Genomic DNA, 18,242 nt, shown 5'->3' with positions numbered 1-18,242 from the left:
AACTTGTTTGTAGAGTGGTATGTAGTTTGTGTTATTACTGTGGGTGTGGTCCATATTCGAAAACGCATGGAAAGACTTCTAGTCCTCACCTTAGCCCCAACTCGTAGGATAGCGACAAGAGTACATAATAGAGAGGATAGCAAAACGCTTTCTGTCTGAGTGGTTTTCATGGAAGTTGTGCATACTAATCAAGTGAGTATTAATCAATCCCCACAATCGATTTTGGGCTTTAATGTCTATATAACTGCTGTGACGTTGTAGCCCGGGCAAGTTGCCAACTGGGCTACATTGCAAATGTAGCTCAGGTGACTCCTTTGATCTGAGGTGTGAAAGTGTTATAAATCAATATACACTGCAGTTTGCCCCATGGAACATGCTGAAATGGTCCCATAGCAATGCAGTTACATGTCCTTTTGGAGCAAGAATGTTGAGTGTAATGTATAACTGGATGATATGATGAAGTAGTCAATTGATATAGGTGGCACCAAACTGACCACACAGATAAACTCAGAACAAAGGATTCATCACTTACATATCTTAATCACACATTAGGAAAACACACTGGTTAGAATGTTTGTACAACCAATTTCCTTACATGGACTATGGTATGCGGTGGCTTCATAATATCACGTAAGCAAGTTTCATTGTAGCATGGCTAACTCATGTTATCTGTAACGTGGGTGTGCTTCATATTCGAAAATGTGCCTAAACACTTGTATATGTGCAATAAGACTATTCTCACCTTCAACCAATGTTTCCCAACTTGTATAATGGCAAGGATACTGAAATGCCTCCATCTGAGTGCTTCTTGCGGCCAAACTTCAACTTGTGATAACAGTTACATGAGCATTAATTTATTCCCATAATCGATTTCAGTCTAAGCTTTTATAAAACAAACTGGGTAGTACTACTAACTCGTGAACTAGAGGGCATTATAAAAATAATTCCCTAACCACAGGACACTATTATACAGATAATGCCCTGACCACAGGGTAATATCAGATATGTATACCCAATAATTCCTTTGATCTGCCCACACAAAGTGATATATAAACCAATATTTGTTATCGATAAATGATCAATCCTTTATATATATGGGATTGAACGACTAAGCAACATCAGTATATGTACCATGAAGCCACCTAACTTCAAAGGCAAATTTCAGGGTACATATCTCATAAACCCTGGCTGGCCATGGTACATTTAAGTTAAACCATGGCTGGCTATGGTAGTACCATGGCCTTAATATGGGAGCAGTACTGCCAATTTCCTTATATAAAAACTCAAGCTGAAATCGATTGTGGAAATTTATTATTGGTCACTTGATGAAAACCATTTGTCTGATTTTGCATCCTATAGCACTCAGACAGAAGCAATTTGTCACCCTTGCCATCCTATGCATTAATAAACATTGGTTAAGGTGAGAACTAGTGCTATAGCATATATTCACAAGCAGTTTGCCGCATTTTTCAATATGGACACGCCCACTTTTGAGTAACACGAAATAAACACTCTACAGCGAAGCTTACCCCTATAGATGTTTAGTAAATGTTGTAAACAGTCTGTAAAACAATGCAGCGGCTTTAAAATACTTGTAAAATCGCTAAATTGAACTTTTCCGTGATACCCTTAGGACTTGCCCGTTCGTGTTAACAAACGTAGTCACAACATTGGTTGCTGCTGTCCCATAATCAAATTTCATAAGTTGGTCTATATAATGAATTCGGTGGTCGGTCTCATACAGTGGAACCTCTTTTAATGGACCCTCCCTGTAAAGGACACTGTACATTTAACCTCCTTATAAAGGACAGTTACTGAGGTCCCTATAGACCTTTACCAATACAATTTTACCTCTGAAAGAGGACAACCTCCTTATAACAGTAAAATTTCACCAAAATTGGTTGGTCCCAAAGTGTCCGTTAAACAGAGGTTCTACTGTATTGGTTTGGGTGATTAATCGCCCACAGGCTCTTAGCCTGCATTAGCATGGTACATATCAGTTGTATCATGTGCCCTCGTGATTTGCCTGATATCTACACCCACGCTCTCGGGCCTGATTGTCCTTGAGCTTGGGTGTACATATCAGGCAAATCACTCGGGTACATGATACAACTATTACGTAAACCATATAAGCACATCCACTATCAAAATAAGACTAAAAGGTATATCTGGACATTTTGGGTATTACTATTAAATTATAACATAGTAGAAAGTTCATGAATGCAAAATAGTAAAACCAACTATATGCCAGGTATGTGTATACTTAATATCTCTCCTCACCAACTACTAATGATGTAGTAGCATGAACCTTGTAAGTTTAGAGATGAAATTGAATGTAGTTTACACACATCAAGTGTGAGTAACACAGTGTTGTGAACTTTCTACTGTAAGTTTTCTGAGTCTTAGTAGTTCTACTCAATAACATGAAGTAACTACTACAACACTTGTAACTGACACTAAGGGCTATGCCTGTATACCATGTAAGTCTATCTATGGTGAAACCTTACAATAGCATTACAATGCATGTTAGTACAATCCCTTTTCCTTAAAAGGACTAAGCTATGCTGTGGTTATTCAACATTACAGTATGTAGGAGAGCAGTTTTATGAGACAGAATAGGTTTTTGCAGTTTTAATCAACTATGTGCTCACAGCCAGCCACAAACAGCTCATGGCATGTTCACACCTCATGTTTCATGTAAAAATTATAGGTATTACAAACTTTCCCAAATGATAACCACAAGGATCACAATCGTTACAATGTGCAATCACTTTCAAGTTAGTACACATGTACACCAGGGCTCGTCATGTGTAGTGCACAACGTAATGTTTATTGGAAATGTTACAATTACCACTCCAAGTCTTTCACAAAACATAAGCAAACAAAAATCACACATTCATGGGATATGACCACACAGGTAAAACCATACACTTACGTGGACTATTTAGTAAGTACAAAGTCAGACTGCGTCAATGGACACAACGAGGATTTGAACCCCATTAGCAGAAGCATGAATTCTGTAAGCAACCAAAACGTAAAGTACCCACTTGACTTTGTGACAATAACATTACTGATTTGTTATAATTATAAACTCAGTAAGCTGACTACATCAGGTCTCACAAAGTCTATCTAAACCATTACCTTGCATAGAGTCCTACTAAACAATATCATTACTAAGGGTTATTCTACTAGGATCTATAGTCCTTGTATCCATAAACAGCAAAGGTTCAACATCTAAAGTCAATAAATGGGTTGCACATTGTAGGATTTCAAGAGTCATAATGTAGTATGCTCAACTGTAATGATGTTACAGCTGTTTTGATTGTATATACTAACTACTATGTACACGAGGATTTATAACAGCAAAAAATGACACTATAGAATTGTCAGCTAAGTCAAGTGGGTACTTCGTGCATTGGTTAGCAAATAGAACTTGAAATTCTGTGGTGGGGTTCGATTCCCTGCTGTGTCCACTGATGCAGTCTGACATTCTTTTTTTCAGATTACCAAATGCTCCAGCCACCATCACATTGTGCAATGGTTTTAGCTCAGACAGTATTTTTGATAATAAATGTCATAATAATGGTATCAACCGCCTTCCTAAGCCTGGTTAAAATTACCTTCCATTTAAAGGCATTTTCATTTCCCCCATTCATAGCCCATAAGTGCTCCTGTTATGTAGCATGTAGGTTTTTCAGGTTTTAAAAGGTTCATTAACTTTTGATAAAGGATTTAGGAAGAAGCTCTCAAATTAGGTCAGAATCCATTTCAAAGAGTTGTTGGACTACACATTGATACTCTAAGGATTGCACTGTTGTTGACCTTTACAGAACACTAGTTATCGCAAGTCAGTTCCATCCCTTGGTTCTATGGAAACGTGTTTATAACTGGAAAAATCAATACACAAAGGCTGTCAGCTAAGTCAAGTGGTTACTTCGCTCTGGTACAGTAGGATTCCCAAAATTCTAAAGAGGGGTTCGATTCCCCTGGTGGCCACTAACGCAGTCTGACACTTTTTTATGCGTTCAAAAATATCCTTTTACCCCATAAGTCCCCATGTTTTTAGCTCATTAGCAAACACCGTTGTATTCCTGTGTTTACTCAATACTATACTTTTTAAAGTAAATAGATTGAACCACAGCATAATTATGCACACAGTATACAGTATGGCATACATGTACATGTATGTTAAACCACAAACCACATCCACCGTCAAATATGGCTGAAAGGTATCAAGTTACAACAGAGGATGAAGAGAATTACACTGAGATCTCTTCAAGATAATAAATACAATAATGAATTCACAGTGACTGTATACTTGTAAAGAGGTGTACTTCTACGTCAATTAACCAAAGCCCATAATCAATCAGTAAAGATGATAATGAACATGTGATATTGGTAAACGTGAAAATATGAATATCGGTGCAACCAAGAGTTAATACTAATATTAACTCTTGGTGTTATCCAAGTGTTAGTAACTCACAGAAGCATAGTAGGCAAATTTAGCCCAGTCCTCAATTGTTTCAACAGTGACTGCCTTCATGATTTCTCGCAATAGAGGTTCCAAAAATTCCTTCAGTTTACAAACCTATACGGAGAATGGCATGATGCAATATAAGATCTGAACACAAACACAACTTTGGTATATATTTATTTTGATGTGCATCACACAAGTACAACATTTTACCATATCAAAACTCCAGTGTTTTGAGCCACTGACAAGTCCAGCGATAATTTCACAAGCACATCTTTGGTTGCTTTCCTTGCAAAATTCACAAAACATGTATCCACACACGTACAATAATAGTTAAATTAATTGCATGTGTTTGTGTGTGTGTGTGTGTGTGCGTGCGTGTGTGTGTATGTAGTATTACAATACACACAACACACACCAATACTGAACACTGTTATGTTCTCACTTGATTATCTACTGCCAGTTTCTCCAAATGTGACTTGAAATTAGGTAAAAACGTTTCACCAAAGTTGTTAAAGAGTCTCTAAAAGTTACAAAGACATATTGTGCACATGATTTCAGTGTCAGCAATACACATCTACTAGACTATGCATCCATTTAACTAAACACACACGCACGCATGCACGCACACACACACACACCTTAAAGACATAATATCTGTCATTGTCAAAAACATCTCTTCCCTTGTTCTCTTCCAGTGATAAGAATGATACAAGCTTGTCGACAAATTCCTTGGATTGAAATGCTTCGAAAATTGGTTTCTCAATCTAAAAAAAACAAAAGGACCTGCATACATACATATATACATACATACATACATACACACATACATACACATACTGCACACAAACACTAAGGAATACATACACATGTCACGTACACAATCTTAGTCAGTACACTACGTATATACAAGCTACATACCTCAGACACTTCTTCTGTTGTTCTGTCCAGTTTTGGTTGTTCAGCAAAAGGAGCATAAGTATACAGCACTCTGCATGGCGAGACACATAAATTAACACAGTAGTAGGAATACAATGGCGTTCCACTATACTTTGGCCAACTGTAGTAGCCCCAGTGAGTCTTGTCCACAAATGGAAACTGGTCCCACTCCAGTGCAGTACGAGGCACCTTATCACGATCATAAATTAACCTGTAGTATTAGCAGTAAAATTGGGTAACACCATTGACAACAAATTATTTGCACAATTATTTGTACTAGTTAACACTAAGTAGCAACTTGGATCATGTGATTACTTGTACATGAACTACCGGGTGCAGTATGGATTGGATGGGTATGCATGTCTAATTGTAGGTTATACTTCTAAATGTCTATGACTCTATGTAGTATGACCTATGTAGTACAAAATGAATAGCTAACCATTTTGTATCTTCCCTTTCTCCTGGTTGTACTGCTGCCATCTGATCACTGATGTTAACTGTATAATACACATACAATAGAATAGTGTACTAAGAGAATGATGGGATATCTCACCTCCTTGTTTCTGCAAATCAACTGGTATCCTCTTGGTCTTCCGTTTTTGTTGCCATAGGATACATGCCATACCTTTGATGCATACCTAAACAATTAGAATGTCAACATTAGATTTCCGGTAATATATACACCTGTGTTCTTAGAAATTAGCAAATACACTTATTAAAGTTTGAGAATTGTGGAACTTGCAAAACTTAGGATCCAGTGTGGCTCTGCAGTAACTCTTAATCACAACGTTAGAGCTCAGTACGGACAAAATGCCAGCTGGTTACCAAGGTAACAATTTCTGGTCCCCTAGGTGGCCCAATTGATGAGGTTTCACTGTACAAATAACATACTGGAATACATCACCTTTCTGACAGCTAGAGCATCATGGACTAGTCCATTAGTTATTGCCTTGACGGCACGAGCTGGTAAAGGCTCTTGATGGTGAATGGAGAGTACCAGAAATGTTGTAGCTATCTCCACAAACCTCCACTGACTGAAATAAACAGAATACACATGTACTACTGTTTGATACATGCATTCATGTACACAGTACAGTATGGTAAGGACATCAGTTTATGGGTGATGAACTAAACTTGTCAGCATAGGCCGTGGTGGGGGCCTCAGCCGAACGAGACTACCATCACTTGTCCTACCACACTACACCACACTACACCACACTACACTACACACACTTACAGTTCAGTACTCTCACTCAGGTCAGCTAGAGCATCAGTAGTGTTATAATAAGCCCTACAGCAAAACACACCCACTATATACCCACACAACACAATTAATGTACTCACTGGAGACGTTTCTCACTACCCTCGTCCATCAACCTCACTCCTTCCTGTATCTCATCATCACTTAACTGTTGATACAATCTCGCTGCTGACTTGATTATATTGTCAGTAACCTGATGATGAAATGGAACGTGAAACAAGTTTAACACCAGAGATTGCCTGTAAGTTTAGTACAGACGCACACAGCACTGTATACAGTAAACAAACACTACACCACACAAAGCACACACACACACACGCGCGCGCATGCACACAATGGCCACTACCTCAAGTCGAAGACAGAGGCTATCATGTTTCTTAGCATAAATGTTTAGGATCATTCCAATCAACTTGATGACACTTCTCTTCTCTGAATGATCAGCCTGTAGTGGTACAAGCATGTACTCAACTACGTATGTTTGTTGCTGTTGTAAAAGTTAATACAGTACACTAAATTTTCTATAGTGGCTGAATTCAATGGGCTGCACTTAGATAAACATTATGCTATGAATTATAAGCAGTATGTATGTACACTGAAATTCTGTCTATATGTTCAAAACAGTATGAGTTGGTTGCTCTGTACAAACATACCTTAGCAATAACAGGCAGTACCATTTCCATCATATTAGCATTGTGTACCACCATACTGGAAAATGCTGGCAGGATCAAAACATACAGTGCTCCCTACATAACGACCATCCCATAATTTCACATAACAACAGAAAAGACATGAACGGACACTAGTATATAGCAAACAAAAGAATAAATAACACTACGTATATACAATGTGAAATATACAGGTAAGGTATGACTAGATCTAGTTATGACTATTATAATAGTAAGAGTGCAGCAATGTATAAATGAATAGGTTCATTTATCTGACCAAATTGACTTGTAATTTTGTGATCAAACTTAGATAAAGGAGGTCCCACTATACCCACAACACAATGACTACTACTACTACTACTACTACACCTTAAACTGTTCATGACTGATGGAGGAATCATTAGCTAGTAGAGGGATCACATGAGGCATCAATATTCTGCAGGAGTACAAGTAGTAGTCCACACAGTTGGACATAGCATATTGAGCCCTTATCCTAATCTATGGGGTAACAAACACACAAACGCATACATTCTGCAATAGACATGTTGTATTAGATGTACATTTGGACTTGATATTCTAATGTGCGTGGTCTGTATGTGTGTACAGCAATGTATTATCTTATTCTAATAGAGCACCCACTTCCATGTTAGTACATGGGTGATGTGATAGCAACCAATAACTGTTACACTCACTTGTGTATAATGACTGGTACACATCTTAAACAAGTCCAACACCAGATCAAAGTGTAGTTGAGTCATTGTAGACAACAAGTGCTCACTCATACGCATCTAAACAACAAAACATGATAAGCTATTTACAGTAACAAGATTAAAATAAATCAAATAACAGATTCATTTTATTCTGAATGCATGCTACTCAGAATAAATGAATAAAGTCAAACATTTTTAATACCTCATGCAGGGATGTACCAACAGTGGTTGGCACCAACTAGTCACCATCGCCAATTATCAACCATTACACATTCAATTCAAACACACACAAGTTAAGGTCCCCCAAATTAGATTTCTGGACCCAATCCTGTCTCTGTATTCTAAACGTGGGTACTATATGTGCATTGTATCAGTACAGACAAATACTGTACACTACCTCATGTTGAATATGTACTCTGGCTACTAGTAACATTCTGATGTGACGCTTGTTACCATGGAGCTGTGGATGATAATGATGTTATATTATGCTATTACTACATGTTAGTACTGACCTTGTCTTCTAATGAACGTTTAGTTGCACGATATGAATTCCATCTATAAATGTACAAGTGTGTATTGAACATATAAGTATGCATTGTATATGTACATTGTACAAACATGTACACCAACACAAGCACACATGCACGCCAAGTACACATGCATATAAGTATGCATTGTATATGTACATTGTACAAACATGTACACCAACACAAGCACACATGCACGCCAAGTACACATGCACGCCATGAGCACACACACACTACAAAAACAATGCACTAACACATAAACATAATAAGTCACATACAAACTTGAATAGAACCCCGTGGCCTGTGAAGTTGTAGATTAACTTTCTAGTAAACATCAGCTAGAATCTTAAGGAGGCAGTCAAGCAGATAACATATAATAACTCTTGTTGTATCAGAAACTTTATAACCTATGAAAGCGAGCTGTTGTGCAATGATAACATACTAAGCCTGGAAAAAAAAAAAACAGCTCTACTGCATGTTAAAATGTCAAACCGCAGTGCAATAGACAACATTTGTGAAGCTATGCACAATTAGCATTCAAACTTTTTGGCCTGTCTGTGATGATAGGCCATTGTGGAAAACCTGCTCAACAGGTTTAGTGGTAGAAAACTCACTCGATTGTGCAAGTTAATCAGATTTCACAATGGTGCATTCAACAGAGAGTTTCTATTCTACAAGAGCTTTTACTGAGGGGTAATTACAATCTCTAAATTCTAATGATTAACAGCACCATGCTAGCCAGCATAGCTAATCTAACCTAATTTGGCAATAATTCATTGGAGCAAGAACACCACAAAGAATCGCTGGTTACCAAAGGATGGGCGGTGGTAGTGGCAATTATCACTTCGCCTTTGTTTATAAACTTGCTTCAGATAATATTCTGAAACCAATTTATACATACATAGCACCGAAGTTGAAATAATTGTCTTCACATGACTTTGTTAGCTCTGGTAGCAGTGGAAGGCCTTCCCTTAACTCTGTACATGGGGAGAGATACAGCGCTTCAAAAAAGTTCATTACAATTGTGGGCGACCACTTGATCGCCACCTTCATAAACAACACTGATGAAGAAACCTAACTCAGGGAATGTATTAAACAGTGGTTACTATTCGAGACTGCATGTCTTAGTACACTCTAAATAGTAAATACACAAGTAAGCAAACATGCTAACAGCAATGGAAATCTCTTGCTATGACTTGAACTTTTTCGCACCATCGGTCTCCCCAGGATTGGCTTACCGAGCCGCTGAATGAGATCCATTAATAGCCTGCAGTGAGTACGAGAGAGACTCACAAACGTATTTCAAAATATCCACATGATAGTTGATGGGTAACAGAAAAACCATGTATACGTAGAGAATTGATCCCTTTCGATACTGCATATATTTCTACTTCCATAATAAAACCACATCATAAAGCAAGTGCACATTCCTTATTGTTCAAACTCACCTGTTGGATTACTTTGCTCATAGTATATGCTCGAGAAGAATTATCCATCAGATCATAGCATGAACATCTATGCTTTATTCCTGTCTTATTTCATCTTACAAATGTACAAGCATTTTATGTATTCACGTGATCATGCAATAGAATGTTCTTGGTCACCATGTTTGATTGTGCAACCATATCATGCAACATTATAGATCACCAGGTGCAGAATTTAATATGAATCTATCGAAACTTACCGTTTTTTTAATTGGACTACCAGAAAACAACGTATGAAGCGTTTTGAAAAGGTGCACAACTTTGCTTGTGATTTTTAGTGGTGCACAATAGTTTCAGTGTTGCTTTACAAAGCAGGTCAATCGCTAGTTCTTGTACTATTTTACTAGCCATCATCTAGAAGCAAAATGATAGTTGTTGTACATTCATACTGTTGTTGGGTTGATCTGTAAGTCTGAAAGACTAATGGAAGTTAACAGTGTATCAGTGGGATTCTGTGATATATTCATAAAATGCGCTGCTGCATTGCAGTATCAAAAGGGATAAAAGCTCAGATGAAGTGTACGTGTAGAGCAATGTCACTGCCAATACAATCAAAATCAACAATGCAGAAATGAACAACTGATGATTGATCTCAATACGACTAATCACAACAAAGTGATATTGTCATCACTGGACATATTTATATACGAAAACAAACATCATACATGTACATAACTTAAAGAGGAACATGCAGTGAATATTCATACCTACTGTCCAAGTCAGGCTTGGGTATCCCAAAATCTCCCAACAACACCTTGATTATCTAACACAAGATAAAATACAACATTACACTAAGTTCTCTCTGCTACTGTACTTCTAGCCACACACAAAACATATACTGTATTATACCATAGATAATAGAGTACTTAAAAGGGATAGGAAACGCAATAACGTGACGTCACAAAATATGTACATTTCTATTGGAATTCCGTGTAGTACGTCACGAACATACTCGTTACGCTTGCTGCGCTTGTATCAAAGAGAAACAAATTCTTGTAACGACAGAATTTTGTAACCAACGACTGTGAAACTTCGCTACAGTGAACTCAAGTAAGTAATCGAGGGAACTAGGATGGTACCAACCCTCAAGGAAGCTATACGCAAAATTTAAGGAGATTGAAAGTGAAAAAAAACGGCCCAAAAATTACTTTAAACCACTTAACTTTCTTCGTAAATATATTCTATCCTTTTAACTGTGATAAACCTATTCCTTACCATTTAACAGAGGGAACCAGAGGAAATATCGGAGCAAAACAGGAACTGTTGCTTGAAGAAATGACTTAAGTATCTTCCATTTTTTACCAAAAGTTTAAACCACCTTGCAGTACAACGCAACGGTAAAAGACTGTGTTGGTGACACGCCTAGCTTACCACAAGATTCGAAAGTGGAACCAGCTATAAAAGAAGCGGTATCGACGAGGCATGAAGGTACTATGAGCGAAAGTATGACAGCGTGTAACAATCACGGTTAATGCGATACGCTTTGTTACAAAATCTACGGTCTGAATTCTCTCGCCAAAATCTCTCACATAGGCCTAAATACTTGCTGTAGTCTGTTGGATTACTATTTACGCTGCTTAGAACACTAATTCCCATGCTTGAACACAAAACTGTCTTGTCCTTTCAAGTCACGCGTAGCGGAAATCAAACCGGAAATCGCTTGCGTTTCCTATCCCTTTACTCTATTATCTATGATTATACACATGCCATTCATACTTTCCACATACACAAACACACACACACACAAATACTCACTTTCACAATGGTTAACTGACTAATCGTGTCATCTTCACAGTGCTTCAGTACATACTCTAAATAAGACAGAACAGTGCATCAGTACTAGGTAACAAAAACACCTGTACATACATGTAATAGTTGCAACACGGGCATGAGGGCATACATATCAGGCAAAGCCTGAATGCCCCGTGTTACAGCTAATATGTAACACTTATTAGACTGATAGCCTGTACAGAGTGATCAATCACCCAAGCCAATACGAGTGCAGCCACTGGATGTATTATATATGCATACCTAAAATTTTGATTATGGGTCAGCAGCTAGTATGTTCTGGTTACGTTCGGTTATGATAAACAGACATATCTTAGAGATATCACGGAGAATTTCCATTAAGTGAGTTTAATGTTTTAATCAGTGCTATTGAATCGTTTATGGGAAAACTATGCAGTTCACTAAAGGCCTAGACAAGTAAGCTTGCTTGTAGAGTGGTTACTCCGTGCAGAGTGGTAGCTTCGTGATGGGTGTGTGTCTGTATTCAAAAACGTGTGGAAACGATCAAATGAATAAGCTATAGCACTAGTTTTCACCTTAGCCCAACGTTTTTCAACTCGTAGGATGGCGAGGATAACAAAACGCTCTCCATCTGTGTGGCTTTCACGGTGAAATCCAAGTTGTGCATCCTAATCACGTGAGTATCATTCGATCCCCACAATCGATTTCGGTATCTACGTCTATATAATCAGTGCCCAGTTGTAGTCCGGTCTACATTTCGTATGTAGCCCGGGCGGCTCCTTTGATCTGAGGTGTGAAAGTGTTACATACATATATACACCCCTACAGCTTCAATATAGGGACATATCACTTAACTACATACAGTGTACATAAATACTTACCAGTTATTTCATGGAAAAATTCTGAGAGTACTTTCCTACTAAACTTTTGTACTGGCTCCTTAGCTACATACCAGCAGACATACACACGTACAAACAGTATCACTTACAAAACTTCATTACCCAATGTTCTACATATCAATGGCTTTCTGGTAAGGGGAACACAACTAGGTGTGCTATAGGGCACCAGCAATACACAGTAAGGAAGTCTATTATTCTGACTAACAACACTTACATTCCTTCCAGTATTTGGTCTCCCTCCCACTGCGGTAGGTAGGCTGAGGCACCTCCAATGATGGCATGCATAAGGGATAGTCTTCTATTGAGATCCTCCCTGTACAATACAAAAATAGTCACCTAAAACTGACTGCTCTATTAGAATAGAGAGATGTCACTCTTCTTAATACTGAGGGTATACCAACAAATCTGTTGTAAAATATTTGTACAATACTTTATTGGTAAACAAGTGTGCGAAATTCTATTAGCATTATTTATGTACAATGCATCTGTTTGATAAGAACAAAAATAAATATCTGTGGGTTGAATCCATCTAAAACATCTGGGCTACTATGTCCACATAAAATAGTTTACCTATCCAATGTTTCGCCATTCATGAAGGCCCTTAGTCTGACTAGCTCTGGTTCAAGGAACTCTTCCAGGAAACGATCAACCAGTTCCAGCTCAGCTACACTGGGAATGTGCCAGTGCATCTCCAGTTTGTTAATATCACCAGCTTTAGCCCAGTCCTGCACACACACACACACACACACACACACACACACACACAATATGACCTTGACTTTTGTACCCATTCACTGCAGTAAACATGGTAATGTGATTTAAGCCTGGCAGGAAATTCATGACTGGTACGACTACTTCAAGCTTTAAAACAGCTTTCTTTACTATATTGTTGCACTCTAAGTGACATGTACTTTCTGATGGCCATTTTCTTGGTAGTTATCAATGTGGTTTAGCTTGCCTTAATATAACAATGTTCTTGAGGTGGCAGGTCAAAGCCTTCATCTATACTTCTTCCTTCCATAGTGTAGATCTGACACAAGGTGTGGATGGCATGTCTTAGGGCCTGTGTAATGAGACACACACAAACTAATGACACATTTAAGTCTTGTATACTAATCTGTATTACATACAGCACAAATTTTCATAAGGACATAAACTTCAGAGAACTTGCTGTCACTCTCAAACGCATACCTTACAACTGGTACAAACATACACACAGTACAGCATGGTAAGGACATCAGTTTATGGGTGATGAACTAAACTTGTCAGCATAGGCCGTGGTGGGGGCCTCAGCCGAACGAGACTACCATCACTTGTCCTACCACACTACACCACACACACACACACACACACACACACACACACACACACACACACACACACACACACACACACACACACACACACACACACACACACACACACACACACACACACACACACACACACGCTAGTGAAACAGTACAATCGAGCCCAGTTAGGAATTGTAATAAACCAGTGAAATGAATAATTTTGAATCTATGTATTTGTATTTCAAAACTGTTTTCATATAGCTTTCAGAAAAGCACGATCTGTGCAATTAAAAGGACAATGTACCGGTTTCCTTATAGAGTAGATAAGAGTTGAGTTTCAACTGTATAGTAGAAAAACATCTCTCACCTTACACTAGGACACATTGACTACACCACAATATACTCACCTTAGCAGCATAGCCAGCAGCAGTCTTGTTCTTGAGGTCAACACATTTCAGTAGACACTTGATCACACTGTCAGCATGTGATAGTAAGGCCTCACCCCTGGTCCCTAGTAACTGCATAATGGAGTACATAAATCATTGGAATAGAATGTGTATGTACAATACAGTATACCAACAGTTGCCTTAATCTCCAGTTGGTTGGTTGGTCATTTATGCATCAAACATCCAGCCACCTCCTTAGGTGACCAGATTAGATGGGGGCTTGTAAGCACAAAAGGGGTAATGCGATTATAGAGCTACTGAGTTCACTGTACAGTATGCATACGTAGATGTGGACAAATTTGTGTGTGTGTGTGTGTGTGTGTGTGTGTGTGTGTGTGTGTGTGTGTGTGTGTGCGTGTGCACGCAATACATCAACATGAAGTGTGTACATAATATTATCTACTCATTACCTGGGCTAGTAGCTGAAGATTCCAAATAAGGTCACTATCAGGATGTTCTGATTCTCTCTGTTCAGTGTCTATGAATGGAAGACTTTAGTTGAAAGCAGAGCATTATTTGGAAGAGTTTAAATTGTGAATCTTGTATGTATGAATATACATACACTGTATATCTGGGCATTATATTGTTAGAATCACAATAATATCATGTGGCAATCACAACAGTTTTATATGCTGGGTTCATGATATGAAATAAACTACCATTAGTGTTATCATTCAATAGAATAGTTGATCACAATACTTGTGGACACATACACTATACAAAATTTGCTGTGGCTTGAGATAGGTGGTTAAATTATCACCCTTAGATTATGATTCTACTATATAGTATATACTGAATAACAGTCCACTGTACATACATGTACAGTATGGTAGGACATCAGTTTATGGGTGATGAACTAAACTTGTCAGCATAGGCCGTGGTGGGGGCCTCAGCCGAACGAGACTACCATCACTTGTCCTACCACACTACACACACACTACTACACTACACTACTACACTACACTACACACACTACTACACTACACACACTACTACACTACACACACACACACACACACACACACACACACACACACTACTACACTACACACACAAACACACTACACGCAAACACACCTTCAACAATACCATTGATAACAGATGTACAGTGAGGGATAAACAACTGAAGTGTCTTTGCAGCATTCACCTATACAACACAAAGACAATACAATACATCAGTACAACACATTGATGACACATGAAGGCACACACACTAGGGTACACACACAATACCTTTCCAGCTGCAGTGCACAAGTCAGCACAAAGCAATCCAGCAACTTCATTCTCAAATACATGAGAACTGGCAAATCGAAATATTTTGTCTAAAGCAATCTGTACACAACAAACAAGTACATACGTATCTTTAGCATCACACACTACACTACACACATCCTACCTCCTCTGTGTGCGTGTGCGTGCGTGTGAGTGTGTGTGTGTATTTTTCCTCTACAGGTGGCCACATAAGTCTTTGCAATGCAATGAATCTTGGAACATTTGAATGCTACATGCATAACCTATAGTTACAAATATACCATCCTAGCAGACTAGTTGTACAACTTAAAAGTTATAGCATTAGAATTTCAGGCCAATGAGAATGCTAAAGCATGCAAAATACAAGGAGTCAGAATATTAATGGTAAAAATCTGCTATGATGTACATAAGTATGTATGTGTGCACATAGAGTAAGTATGTACAGGCTGTATGTATGTATGTACATACCTATAACATACATACTTACATACACAGATACATACATACGTACATACCTGGAAGATTTGTGGAGAGCACTGGGTTAGGACACCTTGTACAGCTCCAGACACACTGGTCCCCATCAGTGTCTCGTGAGTGTTCTTGTGATTATTGGACATTGTTCTGTCCAGTCCATTGGTCTGTTCTAAGCTGCTGTTCTCTACCAAAGCAAAACAACGATCCAAAAACTGCACCACAAAGTCTTCAAATTGCCTTGATAGTAGACATAGCTCCTTCTCAGTCTGTGAGAATGAAACAGATCAATTGTTTATTTATGCAACAGTATGCATACGCATACAAGTAGGCAGTAAGCCTTATGCCAAATGATGTCACAGATTGTAAACGGATGCTCTATTTGGGCGTTCTGAGTAAAGATAAAATTACACTAACTAGATTCGCACTCTCAGGAGTAATGTTGGGTACCCCTACACACCCTATACAATAGAGGAGTACCTATATAACTGTGCTGACCTATACTGTGCTGCATGCATCTATATTATAGGAGTAATTTTGCGTACCCTGCACAAAATATCTACCATATGGAAGTTTAGCGCAAAAATTGTGATATGAGACTATGTGAGTTCTAATGGGACTTAATCATACACTACGATAGTAGTGTATAGTAGGGACCACAAAAGAGTAGGTGTGGCCCACGAAATAATATCACCCAAAAAACAGTCTCAATTTCCCCCAACAACGATCAGGCAGTATTGGTTAGGTGAAACTAAGCCCTAACAAGCTTTCAGATCGACCCGAAACGTTTCCAACAAGTTGCTACGGAATTTTAAAAATAATTTATTTAACAGAATTTTCTACTGACTGAGTAAGTAAGTAACTGACTGACTGATATCTTCAGACAAGCGTAATTCGATAACGGCTAAGGCTACGGGCTTGATATTTTCACTGTTCAACATCGCTTCGGCCCGACAGGTGCCTTTTGGCATACCGCAGTACGTACAATGCATTCTTCATGGACTTACCAGTGTCCTACTTTGTGTCCCATTCATCTTTGCCAACAGCGAAAAGTGTCGATTTGGTGATAGCACGTGATGGCTTCCCTTCGTAACGGAAACCGTTCATATTTGTCATAGTGGCTATTTTGATATCAGAGGTGCTTCTTGATTCATACTGCTGTGTAACGGGTTGAACATAGCTGACAACGAAGCGTAATGGATACTTCACTTTTCAGACGATAACTGATATAACTGGGGCGCGCGGCACCATTTCTTTCTTTCGGTATGCGTGGATTGCAGAGGTGCTTTTCGAATAGTTCTTGATTCGAAATGCTGCATAACAGGTTGAACATAGCTGACAACAAAGCGTAATGGATACTTCACTTTTCAGATGATAATTGGGGCGCGCGGAACCATTTCAGATGTGGTATGTGTGGGTTTACCAGTCATAATTATTATTTACAAAAAAAAGTTAACAAACAAGTACACAGAAAAATTTGGAAATTTCAACTACAGTAGGGACCATAACACATCGATAAAAAAGTACTGAAACAAGTTGGAGTAGTGCACGGCATTAATTCACAGTAAAACTATAAGAAGTGTTATATCACTACTGTGCATTCCATTATGGTATCTTGAGCACAGTAGGGATATAACACTTCTTATAGTTTTACTGTGAATTAATGCCGTGCACTACTCCAGCTTGTTTCAGTACTTCTTATCGATGTGTTATGGTCCCTACTCTAGTTGAAATTTCCAAATTTTTCTGTGTACTTGTAAGAATCGATTGGCTATTCAATTCTGGGAGAAGATACCAACTTAAAACTATACATATAAGGGTATAAAATATCTTCCTTAATGCTGGGTTAGAATTTCAGCTGGTTTTCTAAGATGAGTAGAAATAGTATTGTTTCTTCATTGTAATAATTAAAGCACACATCTGGTACTTTCGCCTTGATATCTTGTTTGCTAATCATCTTACTGATTTTTAAAATCTTGATCACCATTGGTAACAATACTCAAAAATAAAATATAAAGAGTTCCCAAGTAGAAAATTTGTGTGACATCATTTGGAATAAGGCTTATTACAAGCA

At 38.3% G+C, this 18,242-nt stretch overlaps 1 protein-coding gene across 3 annotated transcripts in view; it reads right to left on the bottom strand.

Annotated features, from left to right (window-relative positions):
* LOC136251006 (proteasome activator complex subunit 4-like) overlaps window positions 1-18,242 on the bottom strand; it is a 37,641-nt gene that overhangs the window by 11,743 nt on the left and 7,656 nt on the right. For all 3 annotated transcript variants that reach the window (XM_066043379.1, XM_066043378.1, XM_066043381.1), the window contains 29 exons: window positions 16,213-16,437; window positions 15,680-15,778; window positions 15,524-15,593; window positions 14,857-14,924; window positions 14,408-14,518; window positions 13,667-13,771; window positions 13,279-13,433; window positions 12,923-13,021; window positions 12,811-12,863; window positions 12,691-12,753; window positions 11,816-11,871; window positions 10,768-10,823; window positions 8,562-8,604; window positions 8,447-8,509; window positions 8,032-8,127; window positions 7,709-7,837; window positions 7,325-7,417; window positions 7,021-7,116; window positions 6,758-6,867; window positions 6,651-6,704; window positions 6,318-6,447; window positions 5,967-6,051; window positions 5,853-5,910; window positions 5,526-5,624; window positions 5,396-5,465; window positions 5,116-5,241; window positions 4,920-4,997; window positions 4,688-4,762; window positions 4,484-4,588 (listed from right to left, as the gene is read on the bottom strand). In XM_066043379.1, coding sequence (XP_065899451.1) covers window positions 4,484-4,588; window positions 4,688-4,762; window positions 4,920-4,997; window positions 5,116-5,241; window positions 5,396-5,465; window positions 5,526-5,624; window positions 5,853-5,910; window positions 5,967-6,051; window positions 6,318-6,447; window positions 6,651-6,704; window positions 6,758-6,867; window positions 7,021-7,116; window positions 7,325-7,417; window positions 7,709-7,837; window positions 8,032-8,127; window positions 8,447-8,509; window positions 8,562-8,604; window positions 10,768-10,823; window positions 11,816-11,871; window positions 12,691-12,753; window positions 12,811-12,863; window positions 12,923-13,021; window positions 13,279-13,433; window positions 13,667-13,771; window positions 14,408-14,518; window positions 14,857-14,924; window positions 15,524-15,593; window positions 15,680-15,778; window positions 16,213-16,437 — 2,670 coding nt within the window. The remainder of the gene's footprint in view (window positions 1-4,483; window positions 4,589-4,687; window positions 4,763-4,919; window positions 4,998-5,115; window positions 5,242-5,395; window positions 5,466-5,525; window positions 5,625-5,852; window positions 5,911-5,966; window positions 6,052-6,317; window positions 6,448-6,650; window positions 6,705-6,757; window positions 6,868-7,020; window positions 7,117-7,324; window positions 7,418-7,708; window positions 7,838-8,031; window positions 8,128-8,446; window positions 8,510-8,561; window positions 8,605-10,767; window positions 10,824-11,815; window positions 11,872-12,690; window positions 12,754-12,810; window positions 12,864-12,922; window positions 13,022-13,278; window positions 13,434-13,666; window positions 13,772-14,407; window positions 14,519-14,856; window positions 14,925-15,523; window positions 15,594-15,679; window positions 15,779-16,212; window positions 16,438-18,242) is intronic.

Source organism: Dysidea avara, chromosome 3, assembly GCF_963678975.1.
Source record: "Dysidea avara chromosome 3, odDysAvar1.4, whole genome shotgun sequence".
NCBI classification, from domain to species: Eukaryota; Metazoa; Porifera; class Demospongiae; order Dictyoceratida; family Dysideidae; genus Dysidea; species Dysidea avara.
The sequence above is the reverse complement of the archived record's forward strand: the minus strand, read 5'-3'. Positions and strand labels throughout refer to the sequence as shown.